This window comes from Eretmochelys imbricata, chromosome 9 (genome assembly GCF_965152235.1).
Source record: "Eretmochelys imbricata isolate rEreImb1 chromosome 9, rEreImb1.hap1, whole genome shotgun sequence".
Lineage (NCBI taxonomy): Eukaryota > Metazoa > Chordata > Testudines > Cheloniidae > Eretmochelys > Eretmochelys imbricata.
In genome coordinates, this window is record NC_135580.1 from 24,857,382 (window position 1) to 24,880,547 (window position 23,166).

The window sequence follows — 23,166 nt, forward strand, 5'->3', positions numbered from 1 at the left end:
ATAGGCCCAATGGCCTGTGATCGGATGTTAGATGGGGTGGGATCTGAGTTACTACAGAGAATTCTTTCCTGGGTATCTGGCTGGTGAATCTTGCCCATATGCTCAGGGTTCAGTTGATCACCATATTTGAGGACGGGAAGGAATTTTCTTCCAGGGTAAATTGGAAGAGGCCCTGGAGGTTTTTCACCTTCCTCGGTAGCATGGGGCACGGGTCACTTGCTGGAGGATTCTCTGCTCCCTGAAGTCTTTAAACCATGATTTGAGGACTTCAGTAGCTCAGACATAGGTGAGAGGTTTATCGCAGGAGTGGGTGGGTGAGATTCTGTGGCCTGCATTGTGCAGGAGGTCAGACTACGTGATCATAATGGTCCCTTCTGACCTTAATATCTATGAGTCTATGAGAAGGAATCATAGGTGGTTTGTGTTTCCTTTGCACCACCATAGTGGTGAGGATGTAGGAGAGTGGAATCTGTCTCAAAACACTGATTGAGCTGGAATTTTTTGAAATAATCAGTTTGGTGCTTATGTTGGACACAACAGGTTTACGAAACTAGAATTATTTTATTGATTTTGTTGAAGTATTAAAAGCCTAGATCTTTTCCCTGGCAGATTCATCATCAAACCCAAATTCATGGCTACCATTTTCCCCTCACTTAACTCTTGACCATTCCCTAATAGCAACCAATTTCCTGGAATCTAAAGGCTTGTCTACACTAAGCTATATCCGCAGGGTATGAATTTAAAGTGCTATAATTATACCAATCTAATGCCCTGTGTGGACACTCTTAGGCTTGGTCTACACTACAAAGTTAGGTCAACATTAGCCACCTTGCATCAATGTAATTTGCATGTGGCTACCTTAAATTTGTCTCCCACCTCGTTACAGCAACGCAGTAACACCACTGCCCCAAGCAGTGTCGAGCCAGGATTTATGTACTGAGGTCGACGCAGAGTGAATATCGAAAATGTGTTAACTATGTCAACCCTAATAGTCCTCCAGCAGTCCTTCAACACTGACCTCTTTGGTCATAATTGTGAATCCACTGCCCAGACGGTCATGCAGACCGGAAGCCCCATCCCCCATTTTAAAACCCCACAAGTTTTTGAAATGTCTTTTCCTGATTGTTCATCTTGGTGAGCACCCACTAGCAGCTCTCCATTGTGTGACGCTTTCGCCTAGAATAGACAGGAAATATTGGATTTCCTGGGTCTGTGGAGAGAAGAGACTGTGCAGGCACAGCTACGAACAAGCCGTAGAAATGTGGACATCTATGAGCAGATTGCACAGGGGATGTAGGAGAAGCACGACAGGAATCAGCGGCAGTGCTGTGTGAACGTGAAGGAACTGCAGCAAGCATATCAGAAAGGCAGGGAGGCCAACAGTCAATCTGTTGCCAAGCTGCAGACATAGGGCTTTTACAAAGAGCTGTACGCCATACTTGTCTTAGACACCGCCCCTTCTCCCCCCACTTCCCCAAAGACCACCACTGACACTGCTGAGGAGTCAAAGTCACAGGCTTCTGCCTTGAATAGCAAGGATGAGGCTGTGGTGGCGGAGGAGGGACATGCGACCAGGCAGTCCAGGAAGCCAGGACCTGTTTGAGACTCCACCACAATCCAGTCAGTCAAGCACAGGCTAGCCTGATGCAGGGGAAATAAACTTGGGTAAGTGTGTAAATGTATTTACCAGTACAAGGATGTACTGATAGCACCCCCAACTTAACACTACACAACTATTGACTTTTCATCCATTTACTTGTACTACAGAGATAGTGGTAAGACAATGAGCAGCACAGTTGTTAACTGTTTTAGTTTCCCTGTAGAGTTGGGCAGGGGAGGTCATATGGAGCATTTCGTTTATATGCACAGGGATATCCCTTGAACCCTCCTGAAAGATCTCAATGAAACTTTTACGGAGGTATTCTGCAATCCTCTCCCAAAATTTTCTAAGGATGGCAGCCTTATTTTTTCCTCCGTGGTAGAACACTTTCCCATGCCAGTTCACGATTACTGCAGTGGTGCTTGCTGAAGTTAACAGACTAGTAGCACATGGGCCCAGGCAGCTTCGGAATCCAGCAGCAGCTGTGCTGTCTGTGCCTTTGTTACTCTCAGAAGTATCAGCTAAAATTACCACCGCCTGTGGAAAATGGTGCCAGTATTCAGTGCCATTGCCCTACATGCATCATTTCATGCAACCTCTCCCCTCTATCCCAGTGGCATCTTTTCCTCCCTTTGCTTCACAGGTATTATATGCAGGACACAGCAGGCAGCTATAACCACTGGGATGGGGTTTTTCCCCCCACTCATATCCAATCTTGCGAGTAAACCTGACAGAAATCCCATCAAACTACCAAAAGCACATTCAACTATCATTTTGCCCCTGCTGAACTGGTAGCTGCATCTCTCCTTGGTGCTGTCGAGGTGGTCGGTGTATGGCTTCATTAGCGAGCGAGCGAGCAAGGGGTAGGTTGGGTCCTCCAGGATCACTTTTGGCATTTCAACATTGCCAATGGTAATCTGCCAGTCACGAAGGAATGTCCCTGTTTACAGATTTCTCAACAGTCCTATGTTCTTAAAGATGAGAGAGTCAGGTACCTTCCCTGACCAGCCAACACAGATATCGGTGAAGCGTCCCCAGCGATCCACCATCGCTTACATAACCATAGAAAAGTAGCCCTTTCTGGTGATGTACACAGTGGCAGGTTGGTCTGGTGTCAAAATAGAGATATGCACACTATTTACTGCCCCACTGCTCCAAATCCATCCATTATATCCTACACATTGCAGAGAGTCACAGTTTTGCATAGCAGGAGATTATTAATGGCCCTGCCTACTTGCATGACAACACCCTTCATGATGGATTTTCCAACTCCAAAATGATTTCACACTAACCGGTACCAACCTAGGTTTGCAACCTTCCACAGTGCGATCGCCACTTGCTTTTCCACTGACAGTGCAGCTCTCATTCTGGTTTTCCTGTGCTGGAGGAGTGGGTTGAGCTCAGCACACATATCCAGGAATGTGGCTTACACATCCCAAATTCTGCAGCCACTGCTCATCATCCCAAGCGTGTATTACAGTATGATCCCACCAGTCAGTGCTTGTTTCTCAGGCCCAAATGCAGCACTCCACCATCTGCAGCTGCTCTGTGAATGCCACCGACAACCTTGAATTGGTTCTCACTATGTCCCACAGCAATTTGTCCCCCACAAAACCATCATGTTCCCCACTGATTCAGTTCTTTTTGAGGCTCTGCAAATACTGGAGGATCGTGCATCCTGTGCTTACAATGCTTATGACAACAGCACAGAGCTATGCAGGCTCCATGCATCTGTCAGAGATGGCAGACGACAAGATCTCCACAGGTTCATGGGACTTTTTAAAAAGGTACAAAAATTATGGGATATAGATAGAATTATGGGATAGAGAAAGTTGCATGCTGGGAAGTGGACCCTTTGCTCCCAGGCAGCCCATGTGACTTGTTTCTGCCTCACCATGCATTCCCGATCCTTCCCAAAAGACACCATGCATTTCCGATCCTTCCCAAAAGGCAGCATGTGCAAGTTGCACACTGGGATACCTACCCAGGGCGCACTGCATTGTTCATCCACACAAGCACTCATGGTGAGCACATGCAACACTGATGCAAGGAGTCAAGTATTCACATGCACAAGCAATATACTAACTGCAGCGGCTTTATGCGGACGTCACCTGCATCAGCCAAAGTTGGAAGTGCAGACATGCCCTTACTCCAATACAAGAATGCCTTTTTCTGGTTTAGCTTGTGTTGCTTATGCCAAAATAAAAGTGTCCATGCAGGGAGTTATAGCCATATACCTACAATGGTATAACTTCCTATGTAGACAAGCCCAAAGACTGATCCAGAAACTTTCTATGATTTGCCCATCTGGGAATTCAAAGAACAGTGAAGCAAGTTTACTTACATCCCTATAGACCAACTGTTCCCACAAATGAGTTTTCCACTGCTGGAGAGTGGGCATCTTGTTGTTAATAGTGGATGCATGGGATCTTTTTTGAAAATCTAAGCAAGTTATGTGCTAAACTCACTTAGGCAATTTTGAAAATCCCATCCAATATCTTGCAAGGTAGACAAATCATTGTCATCTTGAAGATCAAATTTGCAAGTTTTGCTCTTCTCTCTTTTAAGATGCCCTATAGCCACAGAATAATTACAATTTAAGCAACAGCACTGACACATGCTTATTTCCCCGACTTAGAGTCACAAACAAGTATATCTCTCCTCTGCAACAGGGGACCAACTTCAGAGGTGAGGACAGCACAACTTCTATGACCATTCAATCCAGAGAATGTCAGCAAGGAAGACAGATTATTTCCACCACAATTGACACTCGGTCATCTAGGAACTAGAGTAAAACCACCAAGTAATTTAACAAATATCATTAGAAAGCCACAAGTGACTACTTTCAATCATTGCTAACATGATCCAGATTTAAATGAATGTCTGTAAAGGTAGAAAGCTTTGTATCCTGTTACCAGTTACCTAAAACAACCAATAAACCTGACATTGTAGATCTTCCTCAGCCTTGGAACAGCGACCCTTTGAATGAAAGTGTTTTGCCAAGTTTTAAAAAGTAATTATTTGCAGTGCCACAAACCTGGTAGCTAACAACACAACTATTATATCTCATGACAGAGGTTCTGAAAAGACATCAGGTTGTGTGATGGAAGGAGATTTTCTTTCTTTAAGATAAGAAACACAATACCTGTGGACCCCACGTACAGCCCACACAGTTCCATGCTGGACTGAGACCATAGATAGTGAATTTTAAGATACCACACTGGAAACAATATAACATTTTCTTTAAGTTAATTTAATGAATAAAAAGTTTTTTAAAATAGACTTTAATAGGTGTCCACTTTTCAAAGATTTGATTGTGGGGTCTTAAAACAAGATAGTGCACTTACAAGTATTTTCCAGCTGCAATTCTAAAAGGGAAAGAGTTGAGTACACTTCTATATTAGGTATGCAATAGTGCAGTTATGTCTACTATAGCATGCCACCTGTGTTTTCTAAAGAAGTGTAGTGAATTCAGATTTTTACAGACTCATTAAGTTATACTGGCATTCTACTAGAGCAACTACAGTCATTGGCTAGAGAAAAGCAATTCAACGAAGCAATTTCTGTAGTGTGCTACTTCCAGTACAGTAGTGGGATGTGTGTGTGCTGCATTCTTGGGATTTTTACTGGCCTGGCATTATGGTACCATGATACTAGATACTCAAGTGATTTGTATAAATCTGTAAGACAGGGATAGCAATTTTTTCCTTAAGAGAAAAGGACATACATCTGTAAGCTCTTTTTTAAAAAGCTAAAACAAGTGTGTAAAGCATTAAGCAAATTGCCAAAAAAAATTATTAAATAAGCACTATCAGATAATATTTTACTCACCTCCCAGAAAGAGTCTGGCATGATATAGCATACCATTTCCAAGTTATATAATTCTTTGATGGAACTACAAATATTTAAGTGTTATGTAATTTTCTGTAAAAGGAATGATGCAAGATTTCTTATTTACTATCACCAGTATTACTTTAAAAAACCCAAATGTATTTTCCTGTTGAATGGCTATCCAAAGGTTAATGTTAGACTTATCACAAATATTTTACATACAAAAAAGTTACCCCTCAAAAGACTTACATAACAGAAAGTGACCTTAGGAAATCAGTATGTTTTAACAAAATTAAACCAAATGTCAGAATATGTAGTAAATGAAAGCACTAGGCAAGTCCTTGTGCTAGTTTCCCCAATGAAACTCATGTGTCCCTGTTAAATTAAAGATAACATAAGCAGTGTTATCACCACAGTGAATGAACTAATTTTGTTGCTGAGATCCACAGATTTATTTGCAATTAAAAAAAAAGGAAAAAAAAAAAAAAGCCTACCGGAATCCTTGCTCCTTGATTGCAAAGGCTGGTGTCTCCAAAGGAAAGATCTCAGATTGGACAAACAATTCTCGTACTCGACGATCTATGACTTTTCCATACTGAGCTCCAGCATCGAGTATTACCACTGCACCCTCATAGTGATATTGGCCATCCTGGAGATTTCCTCCAGCATTCTCCTGCTGCAAACATTATTGACATAAGCACTTTATCAAAACAGTTAGACTATTAGCGCAGAGTCAATACAACAAATCAAAAGCAAGTCTCTTTAAAAAGAACACTGATTGGAAAGTTAATTATTAAGGGCACAAATTCAGCCACCGGGTGTGGAAAGTTCTTTAAAGGAATTCTTTAAGATGTAAAGTAGAACATTTACATTACATTACATTACAAAGGAAAAACATTTTAATGAAAAAGCCTTATTATAGACTATATACAGTAATACATGAAATAGCAGGCTATAGGCAACCTAAACACCACATGGTAACCCATGTGTGCCATTTGCATGGATAACAGTTTTACCAATGATTAATATAGGGTGCAGCTGTTTTCTCCCCACCCACATCTGCTCACTCACCATGCCAAACCCTGGGGAAGAAAGGATACTTCTACCACATCCTTCCACTTGTAAAAGTGGTCACATGACCCACCCATCAATACCGTCATTCCAGCTTTTGGAGCAGTGGAATTTCAGAGAACATAAAAATAGCGTTTCATAAAAAGCCTAAAACAGAATATAGTAATTTTAAAAGTGCATGAATTGAGCCCTATTAAAGAGGTACTGAACTGACAGCCCTAGAGACTGAAAGGATAACCCAAAGTCAGTAGCAATACAACTTTTCCCATCCCATCCCATTATGTATTCTCAACTCTGACTAGAAGTGTCCACCTATAGAAGGTGAAAAGGTAGTTCACATTCTATGCTTATTCAGTCTGATCTATCTACTAAGCTTGCCAGAAGTCACAATTCCAAACTTTCCAAACAGTTTGCATGTCACTTTTGTTTCAGGGTAGTTTTTTTGACATTTTAATTACATGTAGCTTAAGAAACCTGTTCCTTGTTGATTTTAGATTGGGAGAAGGAAGAACTGAAGCCTTTCAACGTATTACTCAGGCAGACATTACCCAAAACTTCATTCAGACAGCAACCCTCCTTAACATTTTATGTTTTCATGTAAGTGCCAATTTATACAATTGTAAATTGTAAAGATGAACCAATTACATAAATAGTAGCTCCAGAGTCATTCTGGGAGAAAAATACAGTATAAGCTCAGACTTACGAACACTAGACTTACGAACTGGCCGGTCAACAAACACCTCATTTGGAATCGGAAGTACGCAATCAGGCAGCAGAGACCAAAAAAAGCAAATACTGTACAGTATTGTGTTAAACTTTAAACTACTAAAAAAAAAAGGGAAAGTTTAAAAAAAGATTTGACAAGGTAAGGAAAGTGTTTCTGTGCTTGTTTCATTCAAATTAAGATGGTTAAAAGCAGCATTTTTCTTCTGCATAGTAAAGTTTCAAAGCTGTACTAAGTCAATGTTCAGCTGTAAACTTTTGAAAGAACCACCATAATGTTTTGTTCAGAGTTGCGAACATTTCAGAGTTATGAACAATCTCCATCCCCAAGGTGTTTATAACTCTAAGGTTCTACTGTACTTTGTGTATTGGGACCACTGCAATTCAGGATTATAACTGCAGTGCAGTGACCTTTCCCTTAAAATCACTGAACGCTCTGTATATCAAACATGTATTACCAATACTACGTATTTATTACTTAAAAACTTTTACTGATAGTTAAGCAAAAGTGCAAGAGCTCTTGTCAAGAGCAAGAGAGCTAAGCTACTTTGTTCAATGGCCTGCAACAAACCTCACAGAGACAAAAGGGACCAAACACAGAGACGGTATTAATACTATGTCCTCTTTCAGACATCAGCAGCCTTCAAATAAGGGAATCTCCCCTTCAGCTCTACAGACAGTGCTACCATTTTGGATATGAAAAGTTCCTCTCCTCCAGGTCCCACGTGGGATGTATTCCCCATGAGCGAAGATTCTATCTACTGTATTTCCCTTGTATTGCTACTGTGAGGCAAGAATGTTCTTCAACTTCTACAGCAACACAACATTCCAAAGACAATTGAGATAAACACTGAAGCATCTTTTACTTGTAGTCTAGCTAGCCCCGAATTAGTTTAGAGTGGAAGATGCACAGGAAGGTTGTACGGTGATCATAGCTCAATAATCTAGAGCTGTAAACTTTGCTGGTGGTTGCTTGAATTCCCCTGTAAAGAGAGTAAGGAAAAGAAAAAAGCTAAGACTTTCTATAGACTGTTTCAAGGTTGGAGTCTGTCACTTAATTTCTCTCATTAATAAGAACACCGGTGGAATTCTTCTCTGAGAAGAAGCAGCTAGTAAGATGGTTTCTTAGTCTTAGGCCAGATAACTAAAGTTACACTGTGTGTACATAATGTAGTGAGGCCTTACTGGAAATCCTGGGAGGTGGGTGGGCGCAAGCCCGCCCACTTCTAAAGGCTCCCCTCCCCACCCCCCCAGCCTAGCAGGAGGGACCACTGGACCTGGGTTCCAAACGAAGACTGGGGACAACTAATGAAAAACAGGGTCAGGAGTGGTGGTCAGAGGTTCAAAACAAGGGTACTGGATGGGGAGACACCGAGCAGAGGACCCCGGACAGTGACCACTGCTCCTCAAAGGTGTCTAGGGAGCCAGTGGACACTGCCCAGTGGAATTCTGCCCGGAGCCAAGAGACTAGGGAAGACCAGAAATAGGCCCCACAATCATAGAGCACCTCCTCGTCCAGCATCCTCCTCCTGGTGTTATAAATGGCAACCTTAGCTAGGGCCAGGAAGAGGTTGACGAGGAGGTCTCACAACTTTGTGCAGCCACGAATAGTTTGTGTGAAAATGAACAAGTGTGGGAAAAGTGCAGCCAGAACCTCAGCTGCAACCTGGCGCATTCAAGGTAAGCATGCCCCAGGTTCTCCCTCATGCCACAGAAGGGGCAGGCCTCAGGAATGGGGCTGAACCGCGCTAGGTACATGCCCATGCTCATGGCTCCATGAAGGAGCCACCAACCGGTATCCCCGGCAGGCTGTGGGACCAAGGTGGAGTAGAGGCTGGTCCACCGGGGCTCCGTACCCTGCACGGGTAGTAAGTAGTCCCGCCATCTGGTGTTGGGGCAGGACACGAGGGTGAGGAAATCCAACGTGTGGAGTACGAGCGTGTACAGTTGGTTCCTGGGTGCGGTTCAGAAGCGAACCGGCTGCAGTGCACGCAGCTGGCTCGAAGTATGGGAGTGGGGAAGCCGGGGAGCTCAGAGAACAGGGGCCCGATAAAAAGGTCCAAGAGGCCTGGGGTGAGGAGCTCCCTCTTGCATAGCCCGCTGAAGGAAAATGAGAGACGTGGGCGACAAGGCAACCCCCACCTCTTGGAGTAAGTGCAGCGGGGTTAGGAGAGTGGAGAGCCCCATGCGTCAACCGAGCACACGAGGATCTACCTAGTACCCCTTGTCGTAGTCCAGGAAGTCTCTGGTTCTGGTGTTTTCTGCCAGGACCAACCAAGGGCGCACTGAGGGGGACTCCGCCACCTGCACACGTAGGTTGGGGTTGTGTAGCAGGGGCTCCGTGAGGAGGTTTGCCCCCCTCAGTGGCCACAACAGACCTGGTCGCTGAGAACAACTTCCAGGTCTGGAGGAGGTCCTGGTAAAAGACCGGCAGCTCGGAGAGGTCTCACGGAAGACCCCTCAGGTGGAGAAAAAAGAGCTGCTGGTTTTATCAGAGCCCTTGGAGGCGGCGGAGGAAGGTGTGTGCCAATGTGCTCCACGCCGCACCATAAAGGAGTCTCTGCAGGGCCTGGAAGCGGAAGACATGGACCTGGCTGCGAAGGCAGACGAGGCCCTGCCCTCCCTCCTCCAGGGGAAGACTCAAGACCCCTGCAGAGACTCAGTGCAGTCCTGGCTTGAAGAACTCCAGAGCTACCCTCTGCAGCCAGGCCAGGATCTCCGGAGGTGGGCTCAGGGTGTTGAGCCAGTGCCAGAGCATGGACAGGACTAGTTGGTTCAGTACCAGTGCCCTCCCCTGCAGGGAGAGGCACCGGAGGAGTCCTGTCCATCTCTGCAGCCACTCACCCACCCTGGCCTCCAAGTCCTGCCAGTTCTCCGGCGGAGAAGGATGTGTGGCAGAAAGGTAAACGCCAAGATAGAGCAGTGGACCCGCACTCCACCAGATGACTTGAAGCACGGGTGGGAGGGAGCTTGCCTGCCACCCATCCCCAACCACCAGGCCAGAACTCTTGATCCAGTTGACCCGGGTGAAGAAGGCACCAAATAGGTGGCTTGGCAGGCCTCCACCCCCACCAGGTCGCCTGAGTCCTGGACCACGAGGAGCACGACGTCGGCATACGCTGACAGCACCAGCCACAGCTCCGGCTCCCAAAGCACCAACCCCGTCAACCTCCGGCGGAGGAGACAGAGGAAGGGCTCAATCACCAGAGAGTACACCTGATCCAAGATGGGGCATCCCTGCCGCATTCCCCGCCCAAAGCTGACCAGCTCGGTCAGGGTCCAGTTGAGCCTGACCAGACACTCCGCGTCAGCGTACAGCACCTGGAGACAGCCCACGAACTGGGGCCCAAAGCCGAACGCCCACAGAGTGCCCAGGAGATAACCATGGTCCATCCTGTCGAATGCCTTCTCCTGGTCCAGGGACAGGCGGGCTAATGAAACACCATCCCTTCACCCGAGCTCCAAGAAGTCCCAGACCAAGTACAGATTATCAAAGATGGTCCGGCCCGGGACAGTGTAGGTCTGGTCAGGATGGACCATGTCCGCCAGCATGGACCCAACCTGCAGCGAGATGGCCTTCACTACGACCTTGTAGTCCATGCTGAGGAGCGAGACGGGATGCCAGTGCCGAAGGTCGTGGAGGTCCCCCTTCTTCAGCAGTAAGGCGAGTACAGCTCGCCTGCATGACAGAGGGAGGACCCCGCTCTCCAGGGACTTGGCCCAGATGGTGCCGAGGTCCGGGCCAAGGACGTCCCAGAACATGTGGTACAACTCCACAATCAGCCCATCCATGCCCGGGGATTTGTTGGTGGGCATGAGACAGAGGGTTTCCGAGAGCTCAGCAAAAGCAAGAGGCAGCTCCAGCCGGTCTCAGTCACCCACGCTGACCATTGGAAGTTAAGTCCAGAGCACCCTGCGTCAGTCAGGTCCGGGGAGAAGAGGCTGACATAGAAGGCCCTGGCCCTTCCACTCATCTCCTCCGGATCCATGATGGGGGCATCATCCTCTGCCAGATGACATGCTTTTTGGCCCCCCTCTTTTTCTCCAGGGCATAGAAGAAGTGGGAGCCACGATCCATCTCCCGAAGGAGACGGATGCAGGATTGAACAAAGGCACGCCGGGCCTGATGGTCCTCCAGGGCCCAGAGCTCCTCCCGCTTCTCCTGGTACACTGTGCAGAGGGGTGGATCCTCGGGGCCGGAGGCCAGACACCTCTCCAGCTCCAAGACCTCCCGCTCCAACTGCCCTATCACCGCATCCCTCCACCGGCTGGTGCCCCAAGTATAGTCTCGGCAGAACAGCCGTGCATGCACCTTCCCCACATCCCACCACCGCCATGTGGAGTGAAAGGCGCACCGCTGCCCCCACCAGAACTCCCGGAAGGATGTCACAAAACCCACATCCTCTAGCAAGCTGTTGCTGAAATGCCAATAGGCCGGCCCTGGCCTCATCGAGCTGAGGAAGGCCATCATGGTCACCAAGTGGTGATCTGAGAACGGGGCTGGCCAAATGCTGGAGGTGTGGGCCCGTGCCAGATGGAAGCGTGATAAATAAATTCAGTCCAATCGGGAGTGGCATGACCAATCATCCTCCATCTGGACATAGGTGAAGATGGTATCATCGCCCGGGTGGTGGTCGCGCCGGATTGGGCCAACTATGACAATTACCCTCCCAAATCATCAATTTAAACACCAGTACTAGTTTAACTTCTTTTGACAGGACACACAAATTACAAGAGAAGTAGATTATTAAGAGTTCATACACCAAACATATAGCGCAAGAGAAAGTGTTGAAGACAACAGCTGTTGCTGGAAGAAGATAGGTAACACATGCACAGAGGCCCAAACAAGAACTTTTGTTTCTTGCTGACAAACTGCACAGGTCTTGGAAGATCACAGATAAGACTTCTGGATCAGATAACATGCAGAAGAAGTATCAGTCTGATGTCCATCTATCTGGGTACTTCTATAGCTCCCTGTGAGGTAATGAAGTATTATCCTCATTTTAAAAATGAGGAATTGAGGCATAGAGAGATTAAGTGACTCACTCTACATCACACAACAAGTCTATGTGAACTGAATCAAACACATCCAAGTCCCAGTTCAGTGCTTTACCTGCAAGGCCATCCTTCCTCCCTAGGAGCTAAAAAACCCATCTGATGCTTAATATCCGATGCTTCTACTTTGCTCAGTATTATGTATTTAGAAGTCAATTTCAGAATAACACAGTTTAGAATTTAAATTGTGGTGGGAATGTAAATCTGTATTTCCTGCAGTTTTGGAGTTAAAATGTCATTCTTAGAATCACAGAAATGTAGGACTAAAAGGGACCTCAATAGTTCATCTAGTCCAATTCTCTGCTCTGAGGCAGGACTAAGTATTAACTAAAGCATCCATGGCCTTACCTGTTCTTAAAAACCTCCAGTTACAGATTCCACAACCTTCCTAGGTAATTTCTTCCAGTGCTTAACTACCCTTACACTTAGGAAGTTTTTCCTAATGTCTAACCTAAATTTCCCTTGCTGCAATTTAAGACCATAATTTCTTGTTCTGTCCTCAGTGATTAAGGATAACAGTTCATCACCATCCTCTTTATAACAACCTTGTATGTATCTGAAGATTTATGTCCCCCCTCAGTCTTCTCTTCTCCAGACTAAATAAATCCAGTTTTTTAATCTTTTCTCATTTCTACATCTTTAATAATTTTTGTTGCTCTTCTCTGGACTTTCTTCAGTTTGTCCACATCTTTCCTGTAGTTTGGTGCCCAGATCTGGACACAATATTTCAGTTGAGGCCTTATCAACGCTGAGCAGGGTGGAAGAATTACTTCTCGTGTTTTGCCCACAACACACCTGCTAATACATCCCAGAATGATGTTCACTTTTTTTGAAACAGTATTACACTGATGATTCATATTTTTTTGTGATTCATTGTAACCCCCAGATCCCTTTTCTGCAGTAGTCTTTCCTAGGTTATCATTTCCCATTTTGTATTTGTGCAATTGGCTATTCCTTCCTATGTGTAGTACTTTGCATTTGTCCTTATTGAATTTCATCCTATTTATTTCAGACCACTTCTCCAATTTGTCAAGATTATTTTGACTGCTAATTCTGTCCTCTAAAGCACTTGCAACCCCTCCCAGCTTGGCATCAGCCACAAACTTCATAAGTGTACTCTCTATGCCGTTATCCAAAACGTTTATGAAGATATTGAACAGAACTGGACTCAGGACAAATACCTATGGGACACCTCTCAAATGTATCCTTTCACCTTGACAGTGAACCATTGATAACTACTCAAGAGTACAGTTTTCCAACCAGTTGTGCACCACCTTATAGTAGGTTCATCGAAGCTATATTTCTTTAGTTTATGAGACGTTCACATGAGAGAGTATCAAAAGCCTTACTAAAATAGAGATACATCACATCTGTTGCTTCCCCTTATCCACAAGACTTGTTACCCTACCAAAGAAAGATATTAGGTTGGTTTGACATGATTTGTTCTTGACAAATTCATGTTGACAGTTACTTACCACTTTGTTTTCTTCTAGGTACTTCCAAATTAATTATTTACCCTATTATGTTTCTGTGTACCAAAGTTAAGATGACTAGTCTCTAATTCCCTGCGTTATCCTTATTCTTTACAAATAGGTACTGTATTTGCCCTTTTCCAGTCCTTTGGGATCTCTTCTAAACTCCATGAGTTCTCAAAGATAACTGCTAATGGCTCGGCGATCTCTTCAGCCAGTTCCTTAAATATTCTAGGATGTATTTATCCAGCCCTGCTGACTTGAGGAAATCTAACTTGACTAAGTAATTCTTAATTTGTTCTTTCCCTATTTTAGCCTTAGATCCTGCACCATTTACACTGATGTTCAGTATGTTAGTCATCCAATCACTGCTAACTGTTTTTGTGAAAATGGAAACAAAAAAGGCATTTATTTAACACTGGCCATTGCTGCGTTTTCTGTTATTGTCTTTCCCTCCTCACTGAATAATGGGCCTACCCTGTCCTTGGTGTTCCTCTTACTTCTAATGTATTTATAAGATGTTTTCTTGTTACTCTCTATGTTTGTAGCTAGTTTAATCCCATTTTTTGCCTTGGCCTTTTCCATTCTGTCCCTACATGCTTCTGTTGTTTTTTTTATATTCATCCTTTGTCATGTGACCTAGTTTCCACTTTTTGTATGACTCTTTTTGAGTTTCAGGTTGTTGAAGATCTCCCGGTTAAGCCAGTGGTCTCTTACTATACTTCTTATTTTCCCATGTGTTGGGATAGTTTGATCTTGTGCCCTTAATAATGTCTCTTTAAAACCTACATTCTTATATATGTTCCTGTAGTATTTGCATTTAACATACATGCAAAAAATAGAAAAGCAGCTTTAGGCCTTTGACAGGTAATTCTGAATTCATTAAGCAACTGTACGTAGCTCTAATGGGGTGCAAATCTAAGTTAGTCTAACTCACATATTAATTCTAAATATGGCACCATGACAGCAATGGGACTGCATGTGTGTTTAAGTTAGGACAGAATCTTATTCACTGATTTACATCTTGGCTAAAAATAAGAGATCTCAAATACAAATTAGATAAAGGAAGCTTTAGTTAATAAAACAACAGAAAAGCATGGGGAGGGTGAAGAGGTAGTACAGAGCAAAAATACAACAAGGCCTTTTCATCTCTCTTGGGATATTAAATATTTCTATTCTACTAATTTAAGACACAAGAGATCATATTAAATACCATATCATATGTGGAAAATGTCCAGTTATCTGGGGCTATCAGCCAAACAGGCCCATTGCCCTTCTACAAAATAGTCGTCTTATGACTTGAATTTGCTGGCAGTTTCACAGACAAAAATCTAAGAATTCTGAATCCTAAGACATTCAAAAGTTGAAATTCAGAATCAATATATTGAAATTACATTATCATCAGTTACAGCCCTGTGAAGTTTGATCCCCTATCCAAACTGCCTTATATTAACTCTCTCATGGCAGTTCTGAAACAGTCTTTGTTCTATTAATTAATATTGTGGTCAATTTTTTAAATGTAAACTAGCCTTGCAGAAAACATGAACTGCTGCTTAAGTACACAAATATATATACAAATCAATTACAAATGTCTTACTCATCAACTTCTCTCAATTTCTAAATATTGTTCATAAATATATATACACATACGTACACACAAACACTCCAACACAGTGTTAAAGTGTGTAATGTTGCAGAGACATTTTATACATATACGCTATATTGCAAGACTTCTATTAACCCAGTTTTAAGTTTATGCAGTACTCAGCAGCAAATCTGAGTAGCTCAGACCAAAGAATTCATACTTGAATGCCTAAACTCTGGCAATTGAATTTATATTCAGGTGCCTAAATAAGTTGCCTGACTAAACACAGGTTCTAACACCCACAGCTCCTATTGAAATCAGGGGCTTAAACAAGCCAAAACTGAGTTTTGGACGGTCTTTTCAAGCTAGTGTAGGTTTTATTTTGGTTAAGAAAGCTATAAAAAATGTATCTGGACTTTTACATAGTACAATAGAAGAGCACCTATCCAATGTTCTTGTCACCATTGAAAATCTTTTTAAAATATACATAAATGAAACAGACCCATCAGTTACCGCAGATCAAGTCAACTAACCCAGCAACAACATTAATACAACAAATTAATCAACCCCACACTTACCTCCCCAGACCCAGGCCACCATTACCTAATCCTATGCTATACTTCATTTCCTCATAGACAAGGGATAAAAGATGGGCCTTGCATAGGGTGACCAGATGTCCCATTTTGCCTTGGACAGTCCCTTTTTTAAGCTCTGTCCCGGCATCCCAACTTTTTTGGCAAAACTGGGCATTTGTCCCATTTGCTCTTGCCAAATGATCATCAGCTGGCAAGAGCAAACTGGAAAAATGCCCATTTTTGTCAAAAAACTAGGGTGTGACCCCTAGTAGGAAATAGAGGAATGTTCAGGGGAGGGGAGCGTAGCAATGCCCTTTGAGGCTGTCTACAGCAGAAACTTTTGCTGCTTTATCTGCACTGGTATAAAGTGGCAAAAATACTCAAACCTAGTATGGACACAGTTACATCAGCAAAGCTTATTCTGGTTTGGAAACTAAAATAAGATGTCCCAGTATAAAGTACCTTTATAACGGTGTACCTGTGTCAGCAAAAATCTCACACCCTAACAAATATAGTTATACCCCTAAAACTTAAGTATATAAATGTGAATTCATCAGTAGAGACAAAACCAAGTAAAATACATTTTGACTTAAGCTCTCTTATGTACATTACCTGAGTTCATGAATTACTGTCTGTAATACGCTACGCTGAATATTATTTATTGTCGAAGTGTGGTCCTGAATCATTAGAAAAGGCATTCCAATCATGAGAACTCACACTCCTATCCCATTGCTGCAAATACAAAAGCACTGATCTCCAAAGAAGTCAACAGGGCCTCCACAGGCATCTCTCACATGGAACTGGCTGCAGCACTGGGACCAAAATTTTTAAAGCATTATGGGATTCTTCAGGATCAAAGCACTATACAAATATAAAGTATTATTAATAGAACTGTCTTGTTTTCTAGTTAAGACAAAATAAAATTAAAGGATCAAAAAGAAGAAATAAGGAAACTTTAATTATATAGTGCTAATGTGCTTGTGATAGCTTTAACACACTTGGCGGAAACAAGTAAGCTAGTTAAAAATAAAAAAAAGGTAAACTGAAGTAAAGCTCCTCTGAATTGGAATTGAGCTATAATGAAGTCACTGTGAATCTCCTGCCCTATACATCCTCAAGGCCTATGAGTAATAGAAACAGCAGAGGAACCAGGCACATGCAGCTCTTTACATTCAGAGGTTTGCGGCAGTACTGTACAGGGGGCTCATAAAAATCTGATAGTTAATTCCCAATCCCTTCATGAAGATCATGGGCTATGAAATACCAGACACTACCCCTCCCCATTAAGCCCCAGGGATCACAAAGCATCCACTATATTCAACGTTTTCTGCTTTATTTCATAGATTCGTAGTGTTAAAGGCCAGAAGGGTCCAAGCATTTAATCTGGCCTCCCACATGCCATTAAACTGCAACCATAGATACCCCTGCACCATATCCAACAACCTATGCCTGACTAAAGCATAACTTCACTGTAAATTCAGGTTGGGCACCACCTACAAAAACTGGGAGAGCAAGAGGTACCCTTCCCCCAGGAGCTGGGAGGAATATTATTCAGTCTACTTGCTATGCTAAGGGAACAGCAGCTTTTGGCTCAGAAAACTGAGAAAAGACTATTTTGTCCACACTGTGGGATTATCATTTGTACAAAGCTATTGAGCAAACAGATATTGGGAAGGTTGGAGATGGGGAAATCTGTGCTCTTTTCCCCAGTGGAAGGATGGAGAAAGGAAAAGACCAGGACTCTTGGGAGCCACGCTCAATCCAGCAATGGGGACCCCTGCCTCAAGCCAGCAACATGGGGAAAGCACTGGAGGCAAGTGTGCTGTTCCCCCCACCCACTGCGTGGGGCACCCAGACTCCACCACACTCAGGCGGGGAGTGGGTGTGCTGCTGGCACCTCTACTGTTCTCATGCCAAATCCCTGGGCTGGACAGTGGAAAGGCTCAACGGCTGGACACTTGCGTGGCTTCCCCCAACCTGCAGCTAACACAGCGGGGGCACCAGTGTTCCTCCTTCTCCCCTTTACCCCGCCCTCATGGGGCACCTGTGGGGGGCAAGCGGCAACAGCGATCATGCAAAGCCCCGGCCGGGGGAACACACGGGCGCTGCGCAGGGCAGCTACAGCCAAATGTCCCCTCCACTGCCCCCTTCCCCCAGCGGTGCTGCTGCCTGCGCTGGAGGTTGCGAGCGCCAGGCACGATGCCCCCTCCCCCGCTGCCTGTACCATGTGCCCCGGGCGGCGCTTCCTCCCGCTGCAGGGAGTCCGGCCGGGGACTCACATCAGGGTGGGAGCGAGCTCCCCGCGCTGGGGGCGGTCTCGCTGCGGGTGATCCTGGGCGGGAACCCGAGGAAGGGCCTGGGCGCGGAGCGCACAAAGCGCCCCGGAGGAGGCTGGCAGGCCCGGCGTGGGGAGTGTCCTGGGGCGAGCGGCCGCGCGGCCCGGGCTGCAGGGGGAAAGGGGCAGCGCGCTCGCTCCGGGGCTCCCGCCGCGGCACTGACCTTGGCCTCTCCATTGCACAGAGCCATGGAGCCGGCTGGGGACGGGCCGCCGCGCCTCACGGCCGGGGACAAGGAGAGGGCGCCCGGAGCAGGACGAGGCTGCCGAGGAGCCGCCGCCGCCGAGATGAGCTAATCCTGCCCGTGTGCGCCTCCGCTCCCCCTCTCCCGCCACTGGGAGGAGCCGGCCCCAGCACCGCCCCGCTCCCTCCTCCTGCTGCTGCTGCTGCCGCCGCCGCCGCCTCCGGAGGGGCAGGCGAGACGAGGCGAGGCGAGGCGGTCCGTTCCGCTCCTGCAGCGGGGGGACTGAAGGGGAGGAGCGCGGAGTCCCTCGTTCGGCCCAGCGGCGCGAGCGGCTCGGCTCCGCGTGGGGAACGTTAACGGCTGGTTTGGGTTTAGCGGACCGAAGGGCTGTCGGCGAGCGGCCTGTGCACAGCGCGGCTGCCAGCCTCTCGGCGTTCCCTCTAGCTGGGGTCCTGGGAGGAGCTGTCCTGGCACCATAACCCCTCAGCCCTCGCCCCCCGTCTTCCCTTGGCCCTGCCTCCTTCATCCCGTCTGCCTTTCTATGCCTCACTGCAGAGGTTTCCCTTGTCTCTCAGGGTGGTCCCACTGTCTGGGCTGACGGGCTTCATTAATCCCCTACGCCGGGCCTCTGCGCCTGCTAGACCAGGGGCCGGGGTGCCTCTCGCAACCAGCGCTCGTGATGGAGGCGCCATCTCACTCCAGACCGCTCTACCCCGCCTGAAAGCCCGAGTACAGGCGCGCGCGGGCCTCTCCGGCCCTCCAACTTGGACAGACCTGCCTAACCAGCGGTGAGTGGCAAACCGGGGAGACTGACCACGCTTTGGAGGGCTGTCTGCGCCGGGCTCCACGCACCGAACCGCTGCAGAGCTGAGCTCCCCGGCAAGCGGCAGGTAGAGGCTCTGTTGTGCTGCTGTTGCTTCTGTGTACAGCTAGATAACTTACAGATAGGAAAAGGAAAAGAAGAGAGACTAATGAAACTGGAAACTGCTAGGTCCTGAGCGTGGCTTTTAATGGACTGTCTACAATTGTCTAGGCGGAGTGGAAGAGCTTGAGGGCGGCAAGGGAAAGTAACGATTAGTTAAAGCACATGTAAAAAGAGAAAAGTGCGGAGTGGGAGGCGGCGTAGAATAAATGAAACCCTTAGAAGTCTTTAAAAATTTCAAAATACATATCAGATGTTAAGGGTCTTCCCCCTGCAATTAGCAGTATATGACAGTGTACCAGATTTCAAGATGCAAAAAACCATAGAAACTAATAAAGAAAAGGAGTACTTGTAGCACCTTAGAGACTAACAAATTTATTTGAGCATAAGCTTTCGTGAGCTCACTTCATCGGATGCATCTGATGAAGTGAGCTGTAGCTCAGGAAAGCTTATGCTCAGATAAATTTGTTAGTCTCTTAGATGCCACAAGTACTCCTTTTCTTTTTGCGAATACAGACTAACACGGCTGCTACTCTGAAACATAAAAACTAATGTTGTTAGTCAATTTAACAAGCATCAGTATTCTATTTAAATATAAATTAGCTGATGTGGTGATATCTATGTGATAACCTGCATTTAACATGGAACTTTGCTTTCTCACCTGCACTCAGGCCACAAAATACCTGCTGCTATTTCTAACATTCCAGAACTCTGAGTAACTTCCAAGGGCTGCCATTTTCCTCCAAAATCAACCTATCACAAAATGTTTCCTCCTTTTCCCCTGGAAATAAAAATTTCTCTCACAGTTCACACCAGTCTGTAGTAAAGGATGGGCCATATTCAGTCCTGGAATGCTGATAGCTGCCTCGTATGGAACAGAAGAGCTCTGTGTAGCTCAAAAGTGTGTATCTTTCACCAACAGAAGTTGGTCCAATAAAATATATTACCTCACCCATCTTGTGTCTCTAATATCCTGGGGCCAACCTGGCAACAAAAACACGGCAAACAGGTATGTTCCACACATTCTAGCACATATCGTCTGATATCTTTCAACCTACAAGTTCTAAAAGCAGAAACATATACGATTGTTACAGGGAGATTCCCAACTACATCTGGCCAAAGTTTTTTTTTTTTTTTAATGAAAAGTTTTCTTTGTTGAAAAGAAAAGTGAAAGTTTTTTATTTTTTGAAAAAATGCTTTTTTGATATTTTTCAAATGGTAATTTTTATATATGTTTTGAAAACTATTTTTAAATATTCATAAAAACTTAAAAACAAACAGATGGCTCTATTTTGAACACTTTAAGATGAAAGTTTAAAGTGTTTAAAATAGTTTAAGGTTTAACTTTTTGGGGGAAGATGAAAATAAGTTTTTAAATTTTTCATCCAGCTGTATTTCCAACTTTCCAATGGATATGCAGTACTTTCTTCTATCCCATTTAGGAACCTAGGCCCCAATCCTACAAATACTTAGGCACAAATTAGCCCTCACTGACTTCAGTAGGACTACTCAGGGCAGGAAAATTAAGCATAATCAAAGTATTTGTAGAATCAGGGCCTTATTGTGTAATAATAATAGTAGAAAAACTATCTTGGGTTATTTTTTGAGGTTATTTATTTGTATTGTGGTAGTACTTAGGAGTCCCATTCATGGTCCCAAGGCCCCCTTGTTGTAGGTACAGTATGAACACTTTTTTGTGTAATGACGATATGCTGAATACATAATGCGTTATAAGGGTTTTATTGGCACTCATTTGGGGTGACCTATATAACTCACCCTTTGCTTCACCTCTTGTGAGTAATAGAGCCATCCCAAATTCTTGTCATGCTTTTATACCATAACATCTTATCCACTCCCTCTGCCTCCAGTATTATACATTAATGCTGCTTTTTCAGACGTTTCAGAATAGGCATAATAGTCTCATTGGCTTCAGCAGCACTACTCACAATGAGTAAAGTTAAGCACGTGCCTTTCAGCATTGGGGCCCAAGTTTGGAGGCAAGAATTCTATTGTCCATGGTCATCCAAGAAATTCCTTAGACTAGCATGTCTTATTGCTTAAGAAGTGCACTGACTAGCTATGCATAAATTAAGATTCTCTTTCCATCTCAGGTTTTTCATGAAATTTACAGACTACTTGAGCATAATTGACGATGCCATCAGAACCTCCTCAATGGAATTATATCATCATTATGCATATTTGGGGTACATTGTTCCTCATATTAATAGTAGTCTGTTGCTAATAACATTTGTAATTAGTATGTATTCAATTACTAGTAAATAAATGTTAGAATGCATACTAATTACAAAGCCTATTAATTATAAGTCCTAGCATTGTATTTGCTTTTGACTCTCTTATTTCTAAATTTGCTAAATATTTTTATTTATTGATTTGATGCTTGAAATGAGCCCTTTTTTTCTTTTTTTGTTTTGTTTTTGTTTTGGTCCGTTTACACATTCGATGTCAAATTCTGAATTCAGGCTGTTTCTATGCCCCCAAAATGTGGTGAAGGAGAACTATGGGATGCAACAGTTGTAACTCAATTCTAGCTCCCCCAAAAAACTTCAAAGTCAACTTTTCTCAAGCCCGTGCATTGAGGTCTGAACCAGAGTTGTGGGACAAAAGGTATTTCCACACATTGCTCAGACTCTGCAATTTCTGTGCACACTCAGCAATGTGGGTTACTTATGTTCCTTGCACAACTAATCTACATGGACAACTGAGTACTCCTGGCCTGCCCAAAGCAATGATAGAAATTTAATACAGGCAGTGTTGTCAATTCACACGATTTTATCATATGTCTTCTTATATTTGGTACTATTCTAAAATCTCCAGCTCCTGGAATAATTTGATTACATGAGAATCTCAGCCTTCAATTAAAATAAATAAATAGAAATCTAGCCCTCATAATTGTGGAGAATAGTTTGAAAACATGATATATAGAGAAAAATATAAAGAATCCAAAAATAATTTTTAAAATCAGATGATTTTAAAGCCAATAGTTATATTTGACACTGGCTTACGATTTTTCAACTTGAGGTTGACGTCACTTTTACCCTAAAATGGGCTCAAATTAATATAGTAAAGAGAGGAAGACTTTGGTAGTTTAATCAACAGACAATTTTTCTGGGAATCTCTTTATTAAATACCCTTTTAAAAAAGGACTTTCCCCAGTCCTCAAGTATTTTTCATTATAAGAACTTTCACTGGTACACCATCACAGAGAGAAGTTTTAATTACTTTTCATCTTTGGAGATTTGGGGTAAAATCCTGGCCTCAGTGAATTATAAATTAGAATTAGCCTGCTTTTCTAACAGAATGCAAATAATATCATAGATTCCAGTAAGGTTTTGTTATAAGGATCATAGTGTAAGTTTATTTTACCCTAAACATTTTAATCAGGTCACGCCAGCCAAATATATTTTTCACGAAATCCACAGAATTTAAGAATCGGAGAAGAACTGATCTCAAAGTAGCAGTATTAGTCAAAAGAGAAGTAAAAAGCAGTAACAACTTCAGCACTAAAGTTAGCAGAGAGAAAATGTGTGTTTGTGACAGTTTTGTTAACGTAACAGTATAAATTGAGACATGCAGATAGAAAAATGAGGTTAGCTGAGTGGACGGCAGGTTTGAGCCAATAGCAACTAGCAAAAGTGGCCAAACTGAGGGCTGCCGGTTACTACTGTTACCTGTCTAAATATGCTTAGAAATTTCATTGGAACTTAAAAAAAAAATCTTACTAATTTTAAGAAAAAGAATCATGGTTAAAAATCAGATTAAAGGGGGGAAGCCATAAACCTCAAGTTAAAGTG

The 23,166-nt window shown here is 44.1% G+C and overlaps 1 protein-coding gene across 2 annotated transcripts in view; it reads right to left on the reverse strand.

Annotated features, from left to right (window-relative positions):
- Positions 1 to 18,573, reverse strand: part of GMPS (guanine monophosphate synthase) — a 59,026-nt gene extending 40,453 nt beyond the window's left edge. The window contains exons 1-2 of one of the 2 annotated variants that reach the window (XM_077825770.1): positions 18,412 to 18,573; positions 5,926 to 6,104 (exon numbers count right to left, since the gene is read on the reverse strand). In XM_077825770.1, coding sequence (XP_077681896.1) covers positions 5,926 to 6,104; positions 18,412 to 18,438 — 206 coding nt within the window. In that variant the 5' untranslated portion in view covers positions 18,439 to 18,573. Of the gene's footprint in view, positions 1 to 5,925; positions 6,108 to 18,411 lie in introns of both variants that reach the window. The other variant, XM_077825769.1, reaches the window with a different exon arrangement.
- Between the last annotated feature and the right edge of the window lie 4,593 nt (positions 18,574 to 23,166).